Raw genomic sequence first — 24,781 nt, 5'->3', positions numbered from 1 at the left:
CTGTCAGAAGCAAGTAGGACCTGCCAGAAGCAAGTAGGACTGGTCAGAAGCAAGTAGGCCTGGTCAGAAGCAAGTAGGACTGGTCAAAGGCAGGTAGGACTGGTCAGAGTCAAGTAGCCCCGTCAGTGGCAGATAGGTCCTTTCAAAGGCTACTTGGAAAGGTCAAGATGGGGGCCGAGATGGGGTAGAGGTAGGGCAGCCGACCTGGGACCAGAAAGTTGCGGTTCGACTCCCAGCCATTCTCACATGTCGTGGTGTCTTTGAGCAAGACACCTAATCAATCCCCAATTGCTCCCCGGGCGCTTACATAGCTGCCCACTGCTCCACCTGGGTGTATCTCACAGGTGATGGGTTAAATGCAAAGAACTAATTTCGCTTTTGAACTTACAACAATGACAATATCAGACTTCCTTTCCCTTCAAAGGCAGGTAGGACCGGCCAGTGGCAGGTAGGACCAGTCAAAGGATAGTCTGACTGGTCTGTCAGGTAGGACAGATCAAAGAAAGGTAGAACTTGTAATGAGGTTTTTTTTTGTCATTTGGACTCATGGTTCTGGACTTAGATTGAAGTAGACGGCTCGCTCAGTTGGAGCCCATTTAACCAATCACATCACTGGGAGCTTCTGATGTCAGACAGTTGGACCTGTCCTCTGACCCGTCACTAATCGTCCACTCTCACAGGAATCTTTCTGTCCCCGTGAGGTCCCCGTACGTCCATTCCTCCTCACTTCTGTCTCAGGTCCGGAGTTATCGGCGCCAGCACCCGAACACTTCACTGTTGTGATGACTGTGTTCCTCAAACCTCTGAGGAGCAAACAAAAAAGAAAAAACAAACAAACCACAGAACCACACAGGAGGTTCAGATTCTAATGTTTGCTCTGGTGAAAGGTGAATACTTCTGGAGATGTTTTTTTTTTAGTGAATACGTTTTTGTTTCTGACCTATTTATTGAAAATAAGCTAAATGAGAACAGAACTGTGTGGCGTTGCTTGGAGACGTTTTGTCCTCCGGCTGCTGAGGTTTCTGCTCAGACCTGAAACCACGAGGACATCCCAACTTTCAGTTCTGTGTTCACTGGAGTGGTGATGAAAAGCTCCTGCTAGTGTCCGCCTGTTCAGACCTGCAGAAGAAGAAGAAAGCAGCAGGAAGAGGTGGGCGTATGCACGGGACTTCATTCACACGAAGTGGAAATTTTAAAAGCGTGCGACAACATGCTGTTCTAAAGAATAAGAGCTGTAATTTTATAACTCAAAACCGAACATTTTAGTGCCCATATAAGGTCAACACTTCCCGTCTTATTCTTCACTGATGTAAAAGTGATAATTTGGAGCTCCTGGAAACTGATTCAGTTTTATCATCTGATTTATGCCTTGAAGATAAATAACGAGTCAGGGGTTTTTACCCCCTGAGTCCTGTCTGCAAGGTTTACCAAGTGGCGCAGTAAACCTGAGAACAGTTTGAAATAAAACATCTTATCACCTAACACAGACTAAAAGGTGTGTGTGTTTGAGAGGGAGGGGTACATGTCCCCTGTCCTCTTTGGGGACTGTATGTCCACAGTTTGAACACAAAAGCTGAGGATTTACAGGAGCTAGGTGGCGTCGGGTTTCTCTGAGCTGCTGTTTGTCTATTTTTCCTCTCACAGGCTTCAAGTTGAAGCATTTCCTGCGAGACAATGAGACTCTGTCGAGCTTTCTGCTGAGGAACGCCTCTCTGCCCCAGCACACCGTTCAGCAGATCACTGAGGCCACCATCAACCTGGAGAAGGTGAGGAGGCACTCTGCACGTGCTCGGTGCAAATGCTGAGCTGTATTCATAAAAAGACAAAAATAAGTCCAAAAATTGTGTTGGATATGGACAAACAACAAAGTATGTTTTTGGTTCTGAGCTGAAAAAATGGAACGGATCTGTAAAAAGAAATTAGAAATTAAAATCGTAAATGGTGGTTCTGCTGCTGATCCATCCGTCTCTGGTTTGTGTTTCAGGTACTCCTCAGAGGTTTGGGGGCCCACCTGAGGGACATGTGTCCCAGGAACGGCGGGAGCCAGAATTTGTCGGACTTTGTGACCATCTCGGACCAGCGGGTGCTGTCTCTGGTGCAGGACATCATCTGTGAGGCGCAGCCCGAGTGGCTGAATCACGCTGAGGAGAACTTTATGAGCAACCTGGACTTCTTCAAACCAATCCGGGTAAAGACGTCTCTCTTCAGCAGGGAGGACAATTTAGATTCTTTTAAATAGTTTGTCTGCAGCTGCGAGATGTGGAAAAACCATCCAGAGACCACAGCAGGTCCAATCAGAACCTAATACAACCCATAAATCTTTTTGATGATCCACTGATCAACTTTAACAGCGCTTAAAACACAATGATAAGATGAGTTTTAGAGCCCAGAGATTGGTCTGACAGGCATATTTGACAAAATAGAATGAGTTTTGTTCTGTAGCAGAGGGCGTCTCCTCGCACAGCACTCAGGTGTCACGGTGCAGGTGAGTTCAATGTGTTTTATGTGCGTGGGAGGAGGCGTGTCGCGGCCTGCTCCGGCTTTTTGCAGACTCGGTTTTTGTAGCCTGGAGACCAGTTTTAAATGGTTTCAATGAGGCTCGAGTCACGGAGGCCTCGGCCTCTTTTGTGTGCAAAAATCTACGAGCTGCCGGCGGGCGGGTTTCCACAGCAGCACAGGAAACACCAAGAGGCTGAGCGAGGTCAACCGAGGACCAGCAGCTGAGTGTTCCCATGTATTCTGGTTCTGGTCCAGAGTTATAACAAACAGGGTCTCCTGTAGAGAAGAGTCCGCCTCAGGAGGTCTGAAAAACTTAACGTGCCATCTTCAGATGTTTAAAAAGCTTGATTCTATAAAAATGATGATGCAGAGAAGAGTGCAGGTTAGAAACTTTATTCATTCATCAATTAAACTTATGTATTTATTATTATAGCTGAATGTCTCATAAGGACTGACTAAAATAAAATGGAGGTTGTTCAATGTCCAATCAAGTCCACAAAACATAAATAAAACCCGCAAATGTGAAAAACGAATCTGAAACAGACAGAAACCTGACCCTGCTCAGGTCGGGCTCAGAGAAACCCTCCTGACTTGGGTTTGAACTAAAAACTAAATGGAGTATTTGTATTTTTTAGAGGGAGGTCCGGTCGGACCCGGTGGCGATCCAGCAGGTCGCCAGAGCCACCAACAACCTTCTGGACAGTCTGGGTTCTCTGGCTGTGGAGGTAAGATGTTACCTGATGTTCTCCAACACTTTTTTTTTGTTCAAAGAAAAGGATTGATTCTCTGCAGATTGAAAACGTGTCTCCTAGTGGACAGACTCTCAGCCATTGTCCCCGGCCCCTCTCAGGGCCACAGGGTTTACTTGGCAGCTCTCAGAGTCCCCGTTGGTCTTTGTATTCAGATAAAAGCTGCAGCTAAACAAAGACCTGAACGTCTCAGAACAACAAACACTCAGCGTCCGTCCTCGTCCCGCTGAGACGGTGTAGACTGCAGGGGGCTGCCGGTCTGCTTGAGCTCGACAGAGACTTGAGAAACTCTAAAGCTGCTTTGCCATTGATAAGTGTGACTCCACTCGGTTGTGGTCTTATCGGTTCTTCTCAGGTGTAGGTGACCTGACCTGGGAGCGGCTCACTTGGAACCACAAACAAGATGGTCCCATAAACCGGGCTGAGTGGGGGATGGGGTACAGTCAATGGACAGTCCCTTAACTGGTGCGGTGTGGTGCAGAATTGATGAGCGTTGAGACTGAGAGACAGTGAGGGATGCAGAGCGACAGTGAGGGACGCAAAGAGACAGTGAGGGATGCAGAGCGACAGTGAGGGACGCAAAGAGACAGTGAGGGACGCAGAGAGACAGTGAGGGACACAGTGACAGTGAGTGACACAGAGAGACATTGAGGGATGCAGAGAGACAGTGAGGGACACAGCGAGACAGTGAGGGACGCAAAGAGACAGTGAGGGACACAGAGCGACAGTGAGGGACACAGAGAGACATTGAGGGATGCAGAGAGACAGTGAGGGACACAGAGCGACAGTGAGTGACACAGAGAGACAGTGAGGGACGCAAAGAGACAGTGAGGGACGCAGAGAGACAGTGAGGGACACAGCGACAGTGAGTGACACAGAGCGACAGTGAGGGACACAGAGAGACATTGAGGGATGCAGAGAGACAGTGAGGGACACAGAGTGACAGTGAGGGACGCAGAGAGACAGTGAGGGACACAGAGTGACAGTGAGGGACGCAGGGAGACAGTGAGGGACACAGAGCGACAGTGAGGGACACAGAGAGACAGTGAGGGACGATGAGAGATGATGAGAAACACTTAAGAACGAAGAAAAATCAAAGTCCGGTGTTCCTGTTTCACCTGAATGTGATCGGACCGTGTGGACGCAGGTCCAACAGTTCTAATGGAAGTCTTAGGTAGCTGATTAGTTCTGGGTCTCAGATTATCCAATGCAGGTTCTGGCACAGAACCAACAATTATTGGTCCAAATGCAGTTTAACCTACATTTGACTCTGGACTCATTTCTGGGTTTACTCAGGGGTTAATGAGGTACCTGGCCCTGTTTCGTTCTGAATCCTGATCCGGTTTCGGCTGCATGTGGACCTTTAGTCTCTGCTCATCTCGGAGTGAAACGGAGGCTTCGTTTCTCAGAGAGGACGAGTAGAGCGGGACCCGGTTCAGGGTTCGGGTTTTTTGTGTTTACATGCTGAGAACAGAGAGATAATCAGAGGAAAGTTGAGTCAGAGAGTTGTTTTTCACCCCGAGGTTATCACCCACACACTCACACGGTAATGCTGGCAGGTTTAACGGGGAAACGCGAGTGTTTGTGTGCTCAGCGTTTCTGCTGAGTCAGCATCAGAAATTGTGACAACACTTCCTGTATTTCAGAGAAAAGTATAGACTTCAGGACTGCTTCAAGGCTTTTCTGCTCGTGTTTCTGACGTCATCCTTCGGGTCCTGTGGACAAACATTCAGCTTCACGTTTATAAAACCCACACTGTCAGAAAAACAGCAGACCTACCTGCCAGTCTTCAGCCAATCAGAGTTCTTATCATTTTAATATCTCACCTGAAACTCACCTGTAGATGCAGGATGGGCGCAGAAGATCCTGGTCCACTTGGTCTGGTCTGATCTTTGCTCAGAGATACGTGACTCAGAAATGGTCAGCAGGACAAAACTGACAGAGTGACCTTTGTCACTGTTTCACTTCTGCTTCTTGACGAAGACGACCTGCAGTAACCTCATCCTCACACAGAATCTCTGTTTCCTCACACACCGTCAGCTGATCTGAAAATACAAAAAAAAGTCATGAAAACGTTTTGAAGATAACACAAAAACCATCATGAAGATGACATAAAAGCATAACTAAAACTGTTAAAATTTTACAATAAATATCACAAGAACGTCACAAGTACATTATAGAAATGTCACAAAAATATTGCACGAGTAAAAAAAAACATTTAAATATTACAAAGACAACATGAAAACGTCATAGTGTGAAAGTTTTACAAAAATATCACAAAAGCGTTACAGGAACACAACAAAATATCACAAAAATACCACAAAACATCACGAGTGTATTACAGAAACTTATGACGCAATCACAGATACATGAGAAATTAGGATAACCCTGACTGGAGATGGAAAGTTTTCGTCTTAGATTGGGTCTGATTAATGGAAATGTTTTATGATGTGTCTGAGCTCTTCTTCATCCAAACAAACATCTTCATCATCCAAATAAACACTCCTGCTCATCCCTGCAGAAGTTCTGTTACTGCGGTCCCACCACATATTGTCACCTGTCTCACCTGTCTCCTCTGTCTTTGGTCTCCAGTTGGCCGGGATGAAGAGCTGGGTGGACCTGAGGAATGAGATCATCTTCCTGACTCGGAACGCCACCTCATCACCCAGCACCATGTACCAAGCGGTCTCCAGGATCGTGTGCGGTCACCCCGAAGGCGGCGGTCTGCAGATCAAGTCTCTGAACTGGTACGAGGACAGCAACTACAAGGCCCTGTTCGGGAACCACAACAGCAGCGAGGACGAGGCCTCTTCGCTCTATGACAACTCCTCCAGTGAGTCCTTACTGGTTCTACTGGGCCAGTGACCGGATTGGACCGACTGCAGCTCCACATGTCTAGTCAGACCTTTGACCTTTGGTGTGTGTGCATGTGTGTGTGTGTCGCAGCTCCCTTCTGTAACAACCTGGTGAAGAACATGGACTCAAACCCGATGTCCCGGATGATCTGGCAGGCTCTGAAACCTCTGTTGCTGGGGAAGATCCTGTACACCCCCCACACCCCTGCCACACAGCGGATCATCCACGAGGTATGACATCACTTCCTGTCTCAGCCGTAAGCACATATGCTCAGCAATCAGGATACCTTCATCAATAAAGCTAACATTTAATCTGTTAGATCAGCATCATTATATGTGGTTGCCATGGTGACGGGAATTCTCTCACTTGTGTGTGTTTGCGTGTTGTGTTCAGGTGAACCGCACCTTTCAGGAGCTCGGTGTGTTCAGGGACCTGGGTGGCATATGGGAGGAGATGAGACCCAAGGTCTGGGACTTCATGGAAAACAGCCAGCAGATGGACCTGATCAGGGTAAACAGGCTCCACCCACCACCTCACCTGTTCTTTTCACCGCTTCCTCTTTAGACGTTACTTCGGTCTGAACGGAAACAGGTTCATCCTCTTGTTTTCTTTTTTTCCTTCCCTCCTCAGATGCTGCTGAAGAACAACATCACTGCCAGATTCTTCCATGCTCAGCTCGCCACCACTGATTGGACGGTGGCCGATGTGACAAAGTTCCTGTCCAAGCTTCCGTCAGAGAAGCTCGACGGCGCCCTCACCTGGAGGGAGGTGTTTAACGAGACCGACCAGGCCATCATGAGCATCTCTCGCTTCATGGAGGTCTGTGTGTTCCTGCTACGAACCGTTTGATTGGACGGTTCCAGTCAGCTGATTGTCTCAGTTCAGTTTCAGTCTGTTTTTTTGTTTGTTTGTTTGTTTGTTTACCACAAAGTGTTTTGGTGTTTGGTTCCTTTTAGAGCTGACAGTGGCAGACGTGTAAGTGGTGAGGTGGGTTTCAGGTGATCAGGACCTGAACTGTGTGTTTATTTGTGCGTCAGTGTGTGAACCTGGACAAGCTGGAGCCGGTCTCCACCGAGGAGCGGCTCGTTAACCAGTCCATGCTGTTGCTGGAGGACAGGAAGTTCTGGGCGGGGATCGTGTTCCCTGAGATCGCTCCAAACACCACCGCACTCCCGGCGAAACTCAATTACAAGATCCGGATGGACATCGACAACGTGGAGCGGACCAACAAGATCAAAGACGCGTAAGATCGCACACACGGTGCCATGTTGACCCAATGGGTTGGGACCAACCAGGTGATTGAGGGGAGGGTGGAGTCAGTGCACTGCTGAAAATCAGCCTGACTGTCCTTAATTGGGCTGGTTCTGGGGTATCAGACTGTTCTGCTCTAACATTCAACAGACTGGATCTGAAACTGTCTGTGGACAGCTTACACCCAGAAACAGGAAGAGTTTTATGTTCAGACCCGGTCCAGTCAGCCAAATTAACAATAAACATCAGATCACAAAGGTGCACTCGGTCACTCCGGTGTTCATCTGGGCTTTAATGCTCTGCCTCTTCTCCTTCTCAGGTACTGGGACCCAGGTCCTCGTGCCGACCCATTTGAGGACATGCGGTACATCTGGGGCGGGTTCTTGTATCTGCAAGATGTGATCGAGCAGGGCATCATCAGAGCGCTGACAGGCACCAGAGAGAAAACCGGAGTGTACATCCAGCAAATGCCATACCCCTGCTACGTGGACGACATGTAGGAGGACTCACAGCGTCCACGTTCACGAGTTCGTCCTTGTTAGCTTCGTCTGAAACGTCTTCCTTTGGTCTCTGTCGCAGCTTCCTGCGGGTGATGAGCCGCTCCATGCCGCTCTTCATGACGCTGGCCTGGATGTATTCGGTGTCCATCATCCTTAAGAGCGTGGTGTATGAGAAGGAGGCCCGGCTGAAGGAGACCATGAGGATTATGGGTCTGGATAACGGTATCCTGTGGTTCAGCTGGTTCATTAGCAGCCTGGTTCCTCTGCTGATCAGCGCTGGACTGCTGGTGCTGGTGCTCAAGGTGAGGAACAGGGACCTCGACCACATGATGTCTGTTAGAAAAGGTGAACACAAACACGGTTCTGAACTTTTACTGGTGCTGGTTTTGACTGCTGGAACTGGAAGATTGAGTCATAATTTCTTACTAGAGGATTTTATTTAACTTAGATGAAACAGAAAAAAAACCCATCAAACTGCTCAACTTAAATTTCATCTTCTGCTTTTCTCCAGGTTTGGAAATCAGAACAATACAAACTCGTTAAAGTTCTCTCGTCCATAACACGAATACAATCGCATAAAGAAGTTTTATTTATCGGAACAAAACAAACAGGTTCTTACAAAGTCTGTAGAGCAGATAAATATGACCTCAGATCCTAATCGCAGGAGTGGATGTCCCAGAAAATTCACCCCAAGGTCAGACTGTGCAATTTTCAGATAATTTACAAAAACCCAAGACCTCTGTCTCAAACTCTACAGGTCTCAGTAGGCTAAAGATCAAGACAGCTATAAAAAGACTTGCTCAACTCAATCACCCCATACTAACTTTTCAGCATGGTGGTGGACGTCTGATGGTTTGGGCTTGTTTTGCAGCCACAGGACCTGGGCACTTTGCCATAAAAGTAATTGCCCTTCTTGTTAAATCTTGAATGAACAATTATTTATTTTAGAGCCGAGTTTAGTTTCACTCGCCACACCCAGGCCTGACGACTGTCAGACCTGTAGAATCAAGCAGTCACTTAAAGAGAGCCAGAAATCCGCAGATGGAGAAAACGTGGAACAGTGGTGAACCTTCCCACCAACATAACTCCAAGAGAACATTAAGAAGTCATCCAGAAGGTCTTAAAATAATTCAGAACATCATGTGAAGCTCCGCAGGCTCAGTTAAGGTCAGAGTTCATGATTCAACAATCAGAAAGAGGCAAAAATGGGACTCCACAGGAGAGCTACGAGCCAAAACCACTGGTGACAAAACAGAACTCAAATGTCCGGCTCACTTTTACCAAAAATCCACCTGATTTTCTCCAAGACTTCTGGGAAAATATTCCTATGGCTGCTTTGCTGCTTCAGGACTTGAAAGATGTGACTTGTCTCTACCAAATCCTGAAGGAGAATGTTCAGCCTTAAGCTCGAGCACACGTGGGTTTTGCAGCAGGACAATGATTTGAAGCAAAGCAGCATCGATCCTCCACAGCCGGGTGAAAGACTCCTCGGCAGTTATAACAGCTGGATCTCAGGTGTTTCTGCCAAGAGGGCACAGACACTTTTTAGGTTTAGGTGGGAAATATTGTTTTTAACACAGACTGGTTGGTTTGGATAGTTTTTTTTTTTCGTAATAAATTATTTCATTTTAAAACTGCATTTTGCATTTATTCAGGTTATCTAAATGTGACATAAACAGAAGAAGTCTACTTTTTCACAGCGCTGTACTGTACCACCTGATTGTGGTTGGACCTCAGGAGAGCTGTGCAGAAACAAATGTGCTCATCTTACCGTGCCTGGTGGGATCCCAATCATTGTTTTAGTTTGTACAATTAAAGGCGTGTTGTCCTCCACAGAAGGGGAACCTGCTGCCTTATAGTGACCCAGGCATCATCTTCCTCTTCCTGGGATCTTACGCCGTGGTCACCATCATGCAGTGTTTCCTCATAAGCACGTTGTTTTCTCGTGCTAACCTGGCTGCCGCCTGCGGAGGAATCATCTACTTCACCCTCTACCTGCCATACGTCCTCTGCGTGGCCTGGCAGGACTACATCGGCTACGGAGCCAAAGTCTTCGCTGTGAGCGGCCTCGCCTCTTCGTTGGGTTGTTGTTTTCATGCTGTGGAGTGACTGGCTGCAGTTAATCTCATGTTCTGTTGTTCTTCAGAGCCTGCTGTCCCCTGTGGCGTTCGGGTTTGGCTGCGAGTACTTTGCACTGTTTGAGGAGCAGGGAGTTGGTATCCAGTGGGAGAACCTGGTGTCAAGTCCCCTTCAGGAGGACGAATTCAGCCTTCGTACCACCATCATCGTCATGTACTTTGACTCCTTCCTGTACGGAGTCCTCACCTGGTACATCGAAGCTGTGTTTCCAGGTGAGATCTTAATTTAAAAGTTTTTTTTTCTCTAAAATGTTCTGGTCAGCAGGTAGCTGCAGTGAGACCTGATGGTTCTGTTTCATTGCTGTGTTTGTCATCAGGTCAGTATGGGATCCCTCGACCATGGTACTTTCCCTTCACCAAGTCCTACTGGTTTGGAGAGGATGGGAAGTCCAATAAAGTCCCTCTGAACCGGAAAGGAAACGCTTCAGGTGAGAATGGACCGCAGAGTGGAGCCCCAACTCATCACACATTAACATTTCAAGAACATCTGCAACCATCAAACCAAGAAGACAAAACCAAACACATCGTGAAGTTTTTACTTTGAAAGTTAAAGTGTCTGCACCTGTTCCCAGCTGTGTGTGTGGAGGAGGAGCCAAGTCACCTGGAGCCAGGAGTCTACATCGAGAACCTGGTGAAGGTCTACCGTCACGGTAAAAAGCTGGCAGTGGACGGACTAACGCTGGGATTCTATGAGGGACAAATCACGTCTTTCCTGGGACACAACGGAGCCGGGAAAACCACCACAATGTAAGTCCAGAACCTGTACCATTTACAGTCTCTGGTTCTGTCTTCACCTGTCTCTACCTGTGTCTGTCTTCAGCTGTAGCTGCTAGAGTTTGTACAGAGACAGATGAAAAGTGACACAAATGCTGGTGCAGATACAGGTATAGACAGAGCCAGAGATAGAGGTATAGCTCCACCTGTCTTTTTCCTGCAGGTCCATCTTGACTGGCCTGTTCCCACCCACCTCCGGCACCGCCTACATCCTGGGTAAAGACATCCGGTCAGAGCTGAGCATTATCAGACAGAGTCTTGGTGTCTGTCCACAGCACAACGTCCTCTTCAGCATGTGAGTCCTCTGTCTGTACTCGCCTTTCACCACCTTCTTCCAGTTTGTCATGCGACCTTTTCTCTGTTTGGCCCCGCTCACTGCAGGTTGACTGTAGAGGAGCACATTTGGTTCTACGCTCGGCTTAAAGGCCTGTCAGAGGAGCAGGTCAAAGGTGAGATCGAGCACATTCTGCAGGACACAGGGCTGCCGCACAAACGCAAGTCCAGGACCAGCACTCTCTCAGGGGGCATGCAGAGGAAGCTGTCTGTGGCTCTAGCCTTTGTTGGGGGGTCGAAGGTGGTGATCCTGGATGAGCCCACAGCCGGTGTCGACCCCTATGCTCGTAGAGGGATCTGGGACCTGCTGCTGAAGTACAGACAGGGTGAGTGATTGGTGGAGTTTGACTGCTCTTTGGTTTGTAGTCTTCAGTTTGATTTACGCTCTGCTCTGCTGGCAGGTCGGACCATTATCCTGTCAACGCACCACATGGACGAGGCGGACATCCTGGGCGACCGCATCGCTATCATCTCCCACGGAAAGCTGTGCTGCGTAGGTTCATCTCTGTACCTGAAGAACCAGCTCGGGACGGGATACTACCTGACACTGGTGAAAAAGGACCCAGAGACATCGCTAAGCTCCTGCAGGAACTCGTCCAGCACCGTGTCCTTCAGCAAGAAGGTTTGAGGCCCTCGGTCTGCTCGCACTGTGTCCACAATGAATGAGTGCACTCAGTAGTCCTCTTCCTGCAGTGTTTTTGTCTTTCCTCGTCTTGCAAGGTTTTTCACAGCTTCAGTATGTTGATGCCAGGACTGTATTTCAGGATGAGGAGAGCGCCTCGGTCAGCAGTAGTGACGCAGGACTCGGCAGCGAACATGAAAGTGAGGCAGCCACCATCGGTGAGCTCTCAGTTTCTGTAGAGCGTTTGGATCGTTCATCCTAAGGTGGGACTGATTCGTTTCCTGCGTCCTCGTCCACAGAGAACGGCCCCGCAGCGTCCATCTGCACCAACCCCTTTGTCCCGCCCGACGCGTCCATGGTGTCGGCTCTGATCTTGCGGCACGTTCCGGCCGCTCGTCTGGTGGAGGACCTGGGGCACGAGCTCACCTACATTCTCCCGTACAGCGCTGCTAAAGACGGAGCCTTCGTGGAGCTCTTCAAAGACCTGGACCTAAAGCTGCATGACCTCGGCATCTCCAGCTACGGAGTGTCTGACACCACACTGGAGGAGGTGAGACACAAACCACTTTCTTTTGGTTTTCAAACTCCTTTTATTTGAAAATCTTCAGCAGATTTCTAATTTAATGATAATTTTTTTTTACTCTGCTGTTCAGAGCAGCGCAAACCTAATTTTTTTTACTCTTCCTGTTTTGGTAGATTTTCTTAAAAGTGGCTGAAGATAACGGAGTTGACACTGAAGTCCCCTCAGGTGAGCAGGAAGTGCCCCGTGACTTTGAAATCTTTCTCTGTAAGAGCCTGAGACCACGTGTCCGTCTGTGCGTGTTTAGATGGGACACTTCCTGTTCGGAGGCGGAGAAGGACTCACGCCTTCGGGGGTGGAGACCACCAGAGCTGCCTAAGACCGATACGGGAGGACGACGACAACGAGTGCAACGACTCGGATGGAGATGCCGGTACACAAACTCAATGAAAGATCTCTAAACAAACAAAAGTGCTTTAAAACACTGAAATGTTCTGACAGCAGGAAAGAAGAGTTCTTTGTCCCAGTGGGTCATAGTAAAGTTCTGACACGAACAGGAGGCCATGTTTGATTATGTTACCCGTGTTTCCTGTCAGACTGCAGGGAAACAGACTGGTTGAGCTGCACCGATGGTAAAGGCTCTTATCAGGTGAATGGGTGGAGCCTGAAGAGGCAGCAGTTCGTGGCACTGATGTGGAAACGCTTCCTGTACGCTCGGCGCTCCAGAAAGGGCTTCTTTGCTCAGGTGGGCGCCACTCTGTGATGCCTTTCTTTTTCGTTTCACATCTTTCCTGTGAGCGTTCCCTGAACCACAGAGCTGCTTGTGTTTTCAGATTGTTCTTCCGGCCGTGTTCGTCTGCATCGCCCTCGTCTTCAGTCTCATCGTGCCGCCGTTTGGAAAGTATCCGAGTCTGGAGCTGCAGCCGTGGATGTACGAGGACCAGGTCACCTTTATCAGGTATGCACCAGTCTCACAGGTACCGTATTTTTCGCCAAATAAATCGCAGTTTTTTGCATAATTTGCATGCCCTGTGACTTATATGCCAAAGTGACGTATTTATGGATTTTTTTTCACATATTTATAAACAAATTTTTGGCTGAGTTATGACCGTTTTCATTCATTCTGACTGCAAATACTGAACACTACCATTTTCAGCCGCTAGATGGCACTCGAGTTGTATAGCATGCCGGTGTACGGTGGAAAATACGGAGTGCAGATCGGGAATGTTTACTGACTGTGTCTGTCCCGTCAGCGATGACGCTCCTGGAGACACCAACATGCAGAAGTTACTAAATGCTCTGATGGACCCTCCTGGTTTCGGCACTCGCTGCATGGACGGATATTCCATCCCGTAAGGACTCCCTTCTATCAGAAAGCCTCCTCATCCTCTTCCCCACACTCCATTTTTATTTTTTGTTTTGTTTGTTTGACGCCTCCTTTATCAGAGAGGCCCCTTGTACGATGGGCGATGAAGACTGGCACACCCCTGATGTCCCAGAGAGCATCCAGCAGCTGTTCAGCTCCAGAAACTGGACCATGGCGAACCCGTCCCCAGACTGTTCCTGCACCACCAACGGCAGGAAGAGGATGCTGCCAGAATGTCCCGATGGAGCCGGAGGTCTCCCCCCACCTGAGGTCAGACCACCTGGGATCTGAATTCACCTGAGGGGGAGTGGGGTACCTTGAACCTATATGTTGTAGTTCTGGATCAGCTTGAGTTGTTTTATATCTTATCAGAGTCGCAAGATTATCGTCTTATGCCGAGTCTCAGTTTAGTCCTGACTCCCCCCCCCCCATGGGTTGGTTAAGGTTAATAAACTGCTAGTGGCTTTGTTAGCATGGTATTAGCTGTTGTTAGTTGCTGGGTTAGCATAGTGTTAGCCTGTATTAGCATTGCATTAGCTGTCATTACAATTTTAGCTGCTGTTAGCCTGTGTAAGCGGATATGTCAGCATTGTGTTAGCTGTTTTTAGCACTTTTTATGTGCTGTTAGCGCTGTGATAGGCACTGTCTGCATAGATAATGTGTGCAGAAGAGGCTTTATTTATTTATTTATTTATTTTGGAGTTTTGTAAAGACACCAGAATCTTCACTGTCCATGTTGAAGCTTAGGTTTTAAAGGTTCTTTATTGGTTCGAGCTGATTAGATGCTACTCCAGATGTTTTATTTTATATTAAAAAATTACCTGACAAATATCCTGATTCATGCTCAATAATCCAGGTAGAAAAAAATCTAACAAAGTTAAGTCAGGTCCCCTGAACCGTATTACCTAAGGAACTTTTATTTGATCTCTGTCAGTCCATAATAAAAGACATTCCAAAATCTAAATCAATGAAGAGTCTGGACTAAGAACTGGTCCAAGATAAAGAATAAGTTTTGTTGCACCGAAGTGGAACAGAAAGTCACTTCATCTTTTTGAATACCAGTTTTTAGTTAAAATTGTCTTTTTTGTTCTATTTAAGCCTCAATTAGAATGCTCATTTAATGAAACTCTGATGCTGCTGCCATCTAGTGCACTAACGCAGAACTGCACGTAGAAATGATAAAATGTAGTAGAAAAAAAACAATTCAACAATAAATAATAATTATTAATTAATAATTGATATTGCAGCACATTGTTACCTTAGCATAATTACCTCAGTAATTGTATTGTAAAATATTGCATAACAGTGCTAAAGGTACAAATGTATTATCTACATCTAAAGAATGAAATATAATGAATTTACCAGAAAAAAATTAATTTGTCCATATTTGTTACAATTTTTACAGCAGATTATTTTTTGTTTAACTGATTAATTATTTCACAATTTCACGGCTTCACTGTTTCACTGCACGTTTTCACTAAACAAAGTAAAGATTTTGTGTGTTGAACAAATGTTTCACTGTTCAGATTAAACTGAGCGCCACCGACACGCTGCAGAACCTGACAGGAAGGAACATCTCAGACTACCTGGTGAAGACGTACACTCAGATCATCGGAAAGAGGTGAGACGTGCAGGACTCATTTGAGGACTTGCACCTGAGCAGGTCCACGAATGTGAGCTAAATGTTTGTTTCTTCTTGCAGCCTGAAGAACAAAGTCTGGGTGAATGAGTTCAGGTTGGTCTCTGGATTTATTTCAACATTTTTATTGTCAGGTACTCATTACTCCTGGATGCTCTAATTTTCTCTTCTCTCTGCAGGTATGGAGGCTTCTCATTGGGCGCCAGGAGCATGCAGGTCCTCCCACCGGCCAATGAGATTGATGATGCCATCGAGAGAGTCAGAAAGATCTTTGAGCTTCAGAAGGTCAGTCAGAGACGAACCAGGATTTTACTAACATTATCTCAGATCAGCAGTTAATTTATATCCAATGAAACTGTTAATAGTGTGAATGCTTATTAAGCATCCACACTATTGTGATCAGGTTTATATTTCTTGTAGTTACATCTTCCATATGTTTTTCTGCATCTTTCTCATTCCACAATTTTTGTGCTATTTCAACAAATCATAAATCAAAATGTTCAGCTCTTTCAGGACAATCCTGCTATGAATTTTGGTATTGGTGCAACTTTAGCTTTTTGAAATATTTGGCCTTTTCTGCCATTCTTTTCTTATAGAAAATGAACTGAGCTCATTTTACATCCTTCAGATATTTAGATCAGTTTACAACCTTTTACTGCTCCTTTCACATTTTGTTCTGGTTCAGCTTCTTTCAGCTTCCTGGTGCAAATTAAAAAAAAAATTCCAGCTCCTTTCAGCTAATTTCAGCTGTTTTCAGCTGTTTTGAGCTCCTTTCAGATTCTTTCTGCTAACTACATTTTTGTGCTTCTTCTAACTTGTTTCTGCTAATTTCAGCTTGTTACGCTCCTTTCAACTTGTTTCTGCAAGTTTCAGCTTTTTCTACTATTTCAGCTACTATTTAGCTGTTTTATGCTAATTTTAGCCTTTTCAGCTAATTCCACATTGTTTTGCACTCATTTAAACTTTTTTCATCCTAATTCAGCAAAAATGTGCCCTCTCCACTTTCTACTGGTAATTTAAGCTCTTTTCTGCTTTTTTAGCTACTTTTCAGCTGTGTTTTTGCTAATTTCATCTGTTTTCAGATCATTTCCACTTTTTGTGCTCATTTCTGTTTTTTTCAGGTTAATTAGTCAAACATGCTCTTTTTGCTTTCTTCTGCTAATTTAAGCTTGTTCTATCTTTTCAGCTAACTTTTTATTAGCATTTTAGCTCATTTCAGTTGTTTTCAGATAAATTCACTACTTTCAGCTTAATAACATCTTTCTGCTAATTTCAGCTTAGCTTTTTATGCTATTTACTATTTAGCTGTTTTATGCAATTTTTAGCATTTTCAGCTAATTCCACATTTTTTAAGCTCATTTCATCTTTTTCCATTTTGTTCTGGTAGGTTAAGCTTCTTTCTGCCTTTTCAACTACTTTTCAGCTTTTCAGGTTTTTTTTCAGCTGATTTCCTAAATTTTGTTCTCATGTCTACTTGTTTAAACCTAATTCAGTAAACATTTGTTCTATGCTCTCTTCTGCTAATTTAGGCTTGTTCTTCCAGTTCAGCTACATTTCAGCATGTTTTAGGCTAATTTCATCTGTTTTTCAGCAAGTTCTTCTGCAATAAGCATTCACACTGCATTTTCACAGGAAATGTAATTTCTCTAGTTGGATTCTTCTTCTCTTGGATTTGAGAGGAACTAGTCCAGCTCCATGATCCAGAACCTCCAGAATCTAAAATTGAAGTCTTTGTGTTTGCGTTTCCTGTAGGGAGCAGCTGCAGATCGATTCCTGGACAATCTGTCTGGCTTCATCAATGGCCTCGACACCAAAAACAATGTAAAGGTGAGAGAACCAGCAGTGAAACCAGAACCTGGAGGTCCATCAGGTTTGGTCCAGGGTTCCTGCACAGTTTGTGGAAAAGTTCAGCTTTTAAATGTTTTCCAGTTTGAAGGAGGTGTAGGTCTAATTTTCATATTAAAAGATGGATTTAATGACTTTGTCAGCTGTTGGTTTGGGTAACGTTGAGGTCTGGAGCAGGATGATGAAACGGTGAGGAACTGGTTCTGACTTGTTCCTGAACCTGCTCTCTTCAGATCTGGTTTAACAACAAAGGCTGGCACAGCGTTGCAGCGTTTATCAACGTGATGAGTAATGGCATCCTAAGAGCAAACCTGCCGCCAGGTAAAGAGGCCAGCAGGTACGGCATCAACGCCTTCAACCACCCACTGAACCTGACCAAAGAGCAGCTGTCCCAGGTCGCCCTGTGAGTGCTCACCTGGACCACACACCTGATCCTAGCTGTGACTGGACTCTATCAGGGTTTATCTTACCTCTCCTCTCCATCTCCAGGGTAACAACCTCTGTGGACGTCTTGGTATCCATCTGTGTCATCTTTGCCATGTCCTTCGTCCCTGCAAGCTTCGTGGTCTTCCTCATCCAGGAGCGCGTCAGTAAAGCCAAACACATGCAGTTCATCAGCGGCGTCCATCCGCTGCTCTACTGGCTGGCCAACTTCATGTGGGACATGGTGAGACGTCAAGCCCCGCCCCCTGGCTGTACATCTGTGTGTGCGTTTGTGTGTGTGTGTGGTGTTTCTGATGGTTGCGTGTGTCTCTGCAGTTAAACTACTTTGTCCCAGCAATACTCGTCATCCTCATCTTCATCTGCTTCCAACAAAAAGCCTATGTATCGTCCAGCAACCTTCCAGTGCTCGCTCTGCTGCTGCTGCTCTATGGGTCAGATATTTTCTACTACACTGTACTACACAGTACTATACATATACAGTACTACACCATACAACACATTACTACACAGTACTACACAGTACTGCTACATACAACATATTACTACAGTAATACACCATACAAAACAGTACTACACAGTACTACACCATACAGTGCATTACTACACAGGTCTACACCATACAACACATTACTACACAGTACTGCACCATACAACACAGTACTACACCATACAACACATTACTACACAGTACTACACAGTACTGCTCCATACAACATATTACTACAGTAATACACCATACAAAACTACTACACAGTACTACACCATACAGTGCATTACTACACAGGTCTACACCATACAACACAGTACTATACAGTACTAAACCATACAACACATTACTATACAGTACTAAACCATACAACACAGTACTATACAGTACTAAACCATACAACACATTACTACACAATACTACACCATACAACACAGTAATACACAGTAATACACAGTACTACACGTACTACACCATACAACACAGTACTACACTATACAACATAGTACTACACCATAAACACAGTACTACATCGTTTCTCACCATACTACATTGTATCACACTGTACTACACAGTACTACAATGTATTTCACTGCACTTCCTTGTATATCAGACAAAGCTGGTTTGGGTTATTTTACTGACAGTCCTGTTTTTTTCTCCAGATGGTCCATCACGCCGCTCATGTACCCCGCCTCCTTCTTCTTTAAGGTCCCCAGCACGGCGTACGTCGTTCTCACCAGCATCAACATCCTCATCGGCATCAACGGCAGCATCTCCACTTTCGTCATGGAGCTGTTCGGAGACCACGTGAGTGCACGGCATACAGGTGTTTTCAATCTGACTCAGGTAAATCCAGCTGTAGGAGGAGCTTTAACTTCCTATTTCTGCAGGAAATCGGCGGCATTAACGACATCTTGAAGAACGTCCTCCTCATCTTCCCTCACTTCTGTCTCGGTCGAGGTCTTATTGATATGGTGAAGAACCAGGCGATGGCCGACGCCCTCGAGAGATTTGGTAAGGAGCAGACGCAGACACTCACCTAGGTGTTCTCCTCACAGGTGGGACTCACCTGGTGGACTGGAAGTTCACCTCGTTGTTGTTGTGTTCCAGGTGAGAACAGGTTCCGCTCTCCGCTGGAGTGGGACATGGTGGGAAGGAACCTGCTCGCCATGGCTGTAGAGGGTGTGGTGTTCTTCATCATCACTATTCTCATCCAGTACCGCTTCTGCATCAAGCCCAAGTGAGTCCAGACTGGTTCTGTTCTCACGCCAGGCTCATGGACCCAGTCACAACTCAGATTCTGCGTTTTGAACTTCCTTTGAACTCACCTGGAGAACTTTGTAGTTACTTGTGTGAGCACTTTCTTCCTTTGTCGTACCCAAATCGTTTTTAAAGGCTCAGTGTGTGTGTGTGTGTGTGTGTGTGTAGGCCAGTCAGTAAACTCACAAAACTGGGAGTGCTGGGAGAAGAAGATGAGGATGTGGCTCGAGAGAGACATCGGATTGTCCAGGGCCTCGGCCAGGGAGACATCCTGGAGCTCCGGCAGCTCACAAAGGTGGGTGGGATTTAGATCTGGACTGGGTTTATACCTGGCCAGGTATTGAAGCAAGCGCAGAATGTGGAACTGGTCCAACAGTGTTTTATATCCTGCAGGTGTTTAAAAGGAAGCAGAAGCCGGCTGTGGATCGACTGTGTGTTGGGATTCCACCTGGAGAGGTGAGGCTCACTTCCTACAGGCACGGTGCAGGTTCAGGTGCAGGTGCAGGTGTGGTGCTGGTGCAGGTGTAGATGTAGTGTCAGTGCAGGTGAACAACATGAAAGCGATTTGTATCACGCGTGTTTGTTTCTGCTTAGTGTTTCGGTCTGCTCGGAGTGAACGGAGCCGGGAAAACAACCACGTTCAAGATGCTGACAGGAGACACCATGGTGACCAGCGGTGAGGCCTTCTTGGCTGGGAAGAGGTGAGCATCCAGAACCTGATCTGAGATCAGAGTAGACCCTGTATGCTGGTGTTTGTGTTCTGTTGGACGGACTGTTGTTTTGGTGAAACGTTCCTGCGTACCGCATGTGGATCGTGTCCTCAGTGAACCCTGTCATGGTGTGTCCGCATCTCTGCAGCATCCTCAGGGAGATTGACGAGGTCCATCAGAACATGGGCTACTGTCCTCAGTTTGATGCCATCAACGATCTGCTGACAGGAAGAGAACACCTAGAGCTGTACGCCATCCTCAGAGGCGTCCCCGAGAAGGAAGTCTGTGACGTGAGTTAAAAACACACGGTAATGCACAATGAAGGGGCGGGGTCATGATGCAGCAATCTGATTGGCTGCTGTTTGATTAACAGGTGGCAGAGTGGGGCATCAGGAAGTTGAGTCTGCTGAAGTATTCAGATAAACGGGCTGGAAGTTACAGCGGAGGAAACCTGAGGAAGCTGTCTACGGCCATCGCTCTGATCGGAGCGCCACCAGTCGTTTTCCTGGTAAAACACACTTCCTCTTCCTGGTGTTCTTCCTCCTCCTCTTCACCTCTTAGAGCTGCTTTATGAACCTGTCATCAGCTGACCCAGTCATTCGGATTCAGTAACTTATATGTCAGTTAAGAACCAAAGTTTGTCCTCGTTTTAGGACGAACCCACCACTGGCATGGACCCCAAGGCCCGCCGAGCCCTCTGGAACTGCATCCACAGCATCATCAAGGAGGGACGTTCTGTCGTCCTCACCTCCCACAGGTGTGACACTCCTGGTGTCTTCGTCTTTTCTGTCTCTGTCCTTGGTTTGTCCCCAGTTAGTGTCCCTGCTGTCCAAACAGTTTCAAGTGTTCTTTTTTTTTTTTAGACCCATAAATTGAGTCTTTAGTCAAGACTTTAAGGTGTATTCAGTGCTTAATTTGTAAACCAAACGATGCCAGAACACAAATAGCGGGTCTGGGGATCCTCCTTCAGAATATTTTGAATAAAGTAGATGCCATTTCCTGCATTTTGGTGTATTTTAACAGGTTGTTAAATATCTACATTTACCTACATTTGGAAACACTTGATTCAATAACTATTTTAGAGATCAACAAGTAGTAGCCTGACCAACAGCTCTCCCTGTGTGAATAGAGCATGCTCTTCTTCTCTCAAGCATTCTAAACCCTCCCCACCCCCCCAGGGGCAGAGATTTTTTTTAAGGGTAGAAGTGGAAATGCTTACTTTAAGCGGCTGCTCTTATCTGATATTAGGAAGCTTGTAAGTGGCTGTTGTGTGTAAAATTAGTGTTTGTATAATTATTTTCAGTTTACATATCCAATAAGGTTTTATTTGTTCAAGGCAGTCATATTTGTTCATAACTTTATTATTTATAAACCTGAGAGTTACCGGACACAAGCAAACAGTTACCAGAACACACCCTGTTAAAATTAGAGAGTTCCCAGATCCTGTTCCATCAGGATCTAGCTCAAATTCAGCCCTTGGTGTATCCATGTGTGAATTCAGGTGTGTCCAGGTAAGTTCAGATGTGTGTTTCCAGGTGTGTGTCCTCACGGAGGGCCTGCCGTGCAACTGTGTGTGTTAACAGTGTGTAATGTGTGTGTTATAGTATGGAGGAGTGTGAAGCTCTGTGCACCAGGATGGCAATCATGGTGAACGGCAGGTTCAGATGTCTTGGCAGTGTCCAACACCTGAAGAACAGGTAACACGCTCAGGATTTCAAAGTAAAAGTCCTGGAATCAGAATTCAGTTTAGAAACAATCGCTGCAGTGTTACTGTCTGACAGACCGATCTGAGCTGAGGTCTTCATCATTGTACGAGCTTCACCGGTTTTTGTGCATCAGGTTTGGTGATGGGTACACCATCATTCTGCGGGTGGCGGGACCCGACCCGGACCTCCTTCCCGTCATGAAGTTCATAGAGAGCGAGCTGAGCGGCAGCACGCTGAAGGAGAAGCACCGCAACATGCTGCAGTACCAGCTGCCGTCGTCGCTCACATCGCTCGCCCACATCTTCTCCATCCTCGCCAAGAACAAGGACACGCTCAGGATCGAGGACTACTCCGTCACTCAGACCACGCTGGATCAGGTACACATAACACACCTGGACAGGTGCACATACCTGGGCAGGTATACAGACTAAGAGCTCTCATCTGGGCAGGAAGGTGATGGGACTGATGGGAGTAGTTATCCTTGGAGATGCTGACGATACTGTTTCTCGTTTCAGGTGTTTGTGAACTTTGCGAAGGACCAAAGTGACGACTACGTGTCCAAAGATGCATCAGTGAGGCGGAAAGATGTCACCATCAACATTTCAGCGTTAGGCTCCACCCACGGAGCCACCGAGGGAGGGGGTGGACAGCAGGAGAGCGTCATGTGACCATGACTCATGTCAAGTGACGTTAGAAGGCGGAGTATCATCAGCCTGGACTCGACCTGCAGCGTAGAGGACGCCTCCTCCTCGCCTGCTGTGATGTCGCACTGATTTGAACATGGCGGTAGGCGGAGCCACCAGCCACCCGATGCCAGTCAATGCAAATGATGTGCTGTGGAGGCGACGAGCGGCTCGGAGTTAAAAACTTGAACAACGATGAAGAATCCGAATCATTTCAAACGGCCGAGGGCTCGACTGCAAAATCAGTTTTTATCAAACTTTGATTCTGTTTTTATTCTCAGACTTTTATTTATTTTTGTAGCTGGAACAGAAACACGTAATCTGTTTTACTTTGGCGGTGTCCACACCGTTTCCTGTAGTGTTAACAGCCAATCAGAGCGCTCGATACAAAGAAAATTATCTTATTGGGTTTTTTTAACGACAGAGGAGCAGATCTGTTTGATTTTAGGAGTAAAGCAGTGAAATACCTCATCAGCTCCTGGAAGGACACCACGACATTGATCAGCAGCTGATCAATCAGAGATCTGATCGATCGGTGATCATCTTGTGTGTCCGACTGCAGCACTTTAAGTGTTTGAGACTTCCGTTTGTGTTTGCACTGATTCTAATCTGTTTGTATTTCTGATCATCATGTTTCTTGTTGTGCTGCTGATGGAAGAACAGCTGTTACGGCTAAACGAGCAAAAATAAATCGACTTGAATCGATCACGTCCACAGGACTGCTTCACACACACACACACACACACACAGAGCTGAAGTTTGATAGATATTTGTCACACAAACAAGTCTATAACTTACTGCATGGGTTTCTTGAAGGTCCTGGACCAAACTGGACTCAGAGGTTAAGAATTAAAGCTTATCATGACTACTTGGCTTTATACTTGTAACAAAAACTTCTGAAGCAGCTATAACGTCTATCAACGTCCTTCTCTTAAGCCCAACATGAATTTGGGATTACCTTTTGTAAAATTCTAAGTCATGACAAGAGTCAGACTTTTATTTTGAAACTCTGGGGTAAAACTATTCCTATTTGTGTTCTGTCTTTAATGATTTTTAGTCCTTAATTCTGCAGACCCTCTGATCTAATTCTTCTCAACATCAAAGGTCTGAAATTATACCGGATCCATGGGGGCAGCCGTGATGAAAATTTTTTATTATTCTGAAATGTCTCCCGAGTCGTTCACTGGGTGGGGTTCCGGTCTTTTTTTGGAGGGGAGCAGAAAGGATAGGAGCAGCGCACAGGCTAAAAAGCCTCAGAAAAACAATCACTGTGTGAAAAATGTAAGTCGGATCACAACAATTCTTGACCCGTGAGCAGCAGGAAGTTCTGACAGTCGCACCTGCTCATTTTAATATTTTTACTGTTTAGTGGAGGAGACGTATGATAAATTAAGGAGTTTGGGTGTTTGCACTCTATCGCAGCTGATTTACAGTAAAGACTCCACCTCCTTCATGGTTACCATGGTGACCTCACCTAAAGTTAACTACCTGGAGATCACATGCCCAAACTGCATTTTTTGTCTTTTTTTTTTTTTTATTAAAATGAAATAACTTGAAATATTCAAACGGTCTCAGTTTATTGTTTTTAGATATTTTACATCAGAAATTTAAAGTCACAGTTCAAGAAAGTCAAACGTTAAGCTCCACCCACTCCCAAGAGCTCAGGATTGCAGCTGTCTCATCCAGGGAAAGAGGCGGAGCTTACAGGTGCTCCACAGCAAAACATCAGCTGATCTGCTTTTCCATAGAGATGGGGAGGTCTTAGTTCATTGGGGAGAATGGACATGGGAACATCAGCTGATTCCTCTGAGTGTCAAGATTGCCGACGCTGCTTCTGACTGAAACGCACACGAATACACAGGTTAGTGACTGATTATTCATCAGCGTGATGTCACTGACACTGTGGGGGGAGCCTTACCTGCAGCGACCACTCTGGCATCAGTGTGGGCTTTGTGTCGAACTTCAGCTCGCTTATCAGCGCTCTCGTACCACCAGAGGGCATGAACTGCAACATAGTGACATCATCACAGTAAATGCAACCCCAAAGCAACTTAAAACTTCACAAAACCCTTCCTGTCCATTAAATCTTGTTAAACCCAGTTAAATCCAGATGTTCCTCCAAGATGGACCTTGGATTGATGAAAAACAACACTTTATTCAACACAGACTGCTTCCAGTTTAGTACTGATGCCATAAAACTGCTTCCTGTTTAATACTGATGCCATCAAACTGCTTCCTGTTTAGTACTGATGCCATCAAACTGCTTCCTGTTTAATATCGATGCCATCAAACTGCTTCCTGTTTAATATTGATGCCATTAAACTGCTTCCTGTTTAATAATGATGCCATCAAACTGCTTCCTGTTTTATACTGACACCATCAAACTGCTTCCTGTTTTA

At 46.0% G+C, this 24,781-nt stretch overlaps 2 protein-coding genes across 2 annotated transcripts in view; one reads left to right on the top strand and one right to left on the bottom strand.

Moving 5' to 3' along the window:
- The window catches only part of abca1b (ATP-binding cassette, sub-family A (ABC1), member 1B), a 37,018-nt gene extending 14,210 nt beyond the window's left edge, over nucleotides 1-22,808 (top strand). Inside the window, 43 exon segments of the mRNA XM_037675179.1 lie at nucleotides 1,645-1,766; nucleotides 1,985-2,188; nucleotides 3,135-3,224; nucleotides 5,841-6,081; nucleotides 6,195-6,334; nucleotides 6,498-6,614; nucleotides 6,735-6,923; nucleotides 7,142-7,347; nucleotides 7,675-7,851; nucleotides 7,935-8,157; nucleotides 9,692-9,913; nucleotides 10,002-10,206; nucleotides 10,311-10,740; nucleotides 10,931-11,062; nucleotides 11,149-11,426; nucleotides 11,502-11,722; nucleotides 11,865-11,940; nucleotides 12,022-12,272; nucleotides 12,419-12,470; nucleotides 12,550-12,675; nucleotides 12,839-12,987; nucleotides 13,076-13,200; nucleotides 13,496-13,594; nucleotides 13,689-13,878; nucleotides 15,135-15,229; nucleotides 15,311-15,343; nucleotides 15,427-15,532; nucleotides 17,000-17,074; nucleotides 17,326-17,495; nucleotides 17,582-17,759; nucleotides 17,852-17,967; nucleotides 18,686-18,830; nucleotides 18,914-19,037; nucleotides 19,134-19,263; nucleotides 19,452-19,578; nucleotides 19,677-19,739; nucleotides 19,878-19,984; nucleotides 20,142-20,283; nucleotides 20,367-20,501; nucleotides 20,647-20,750; nucleotides 21,598-21,690; nucleotides 21,833-22,076; nucleotides 22,215-22,808. Of these exon segments, the coding sequence (XP_037531107.1) occupies nucleotides 1,645-1,766; nucleotides 1,985-2,188; nucleotides 3,135-3,224; nucleotides 5,841-6,081; nucleotides 6,195-6,334; nucleotides 6,498-6,614; nucleotides 6,735-6,923; nucleotides 7,142-7,347; nucleotides 7,675-7,851; nucleotides 7,935-8,157; nucleotides 9,692-9,913; nucleotides 10,002-10,206; nucleotides 10,311-10,740; nucleotides 10,931-11,062; nucleotides 11,149-11,426; nucleotides 11,502-11,722; nucleotides 11,865-11,940; nucleotides 12,022-12,272; nucleotides 12,419-12,470; nucleotides 12,550-12,675; nucleotides 12,839-12,987; nucleotides 13,076-13,200; nucleotides 13,496-13,594; nucleotides 13,689-13,878; nucleotides 15,135-15,229; nucleotides 15,311-15,343; nucleotides 15,427-15,532; nucleotides 17,000-17,074; nucleotides 17,326-17,495; nucleotides 17,582-17,759; nucleotides 17,852-17,967; nucleotides 18,686-18,830; nucleotides 18,914-19,037; nucleotides 19,134-19,263; nucleotides 19,452-19,578; nucleotides 19,677-19,739; nucleotides 19,878-19,984; nucleotides 20,142-20,283; nucleotides 20,367-20,501; nucleotides 20,647-20,750; nucleotides 21,598-21,690; nucleotides 21,833-22,076; nucleotides 22,215-22,367 (6,605 nt within the window). The 3' untranslated portion in view covers nucleotides 22,368-22,808.
- Nucleotides 22,809-23,954: 1,146 nt separating this feature from the next.
- The window catches only part of nipsnap3a (nipsnap homolog 3A (C. elegans)), a 3,188-nt gene continuing 2,361 nt past the window's right edge, over nucleotides 23,955-24,781 (bottom strand). The window contains exons 5-6 of the mRNA XM_037675178.1: nucleotides 24,301-24,387; nucleotides 23,955-24,220 (exon numbers count right to left, since the gene is read on the bottom strand). Coding sequence (XP_037531106.1) covers nucleotides 24,144-24,220; nucleotides 24,301-24,387 — 164 coding nt within the window. The 3' untranslated portion in view covers nucleotides 23,955-24,143. The remainder of the gene's footprint in view (nucleotides 24,221-24,300; nucleotides 24,388-24,781) is intronic.

This window comes from Nematolebias whitei, chromosome 4 (assembly GCF_014905685.2).
Source record: "Nematolebias whitei isolate Nwh7 chromosome 4, NemWhi1, whole genome shotgun sequence".
NCBI lineage: Eukaryota > Metazoa > Chordata > Actinopteri > Cyprinodontiformes > Rivulidae > Nematolebias > Nematolebias whitei.
The sequence above is the reverse complement of the archived record's forward strand: the minus strand, read 5'-3'. Positions and strand labels throughout refer to the sequence as shown.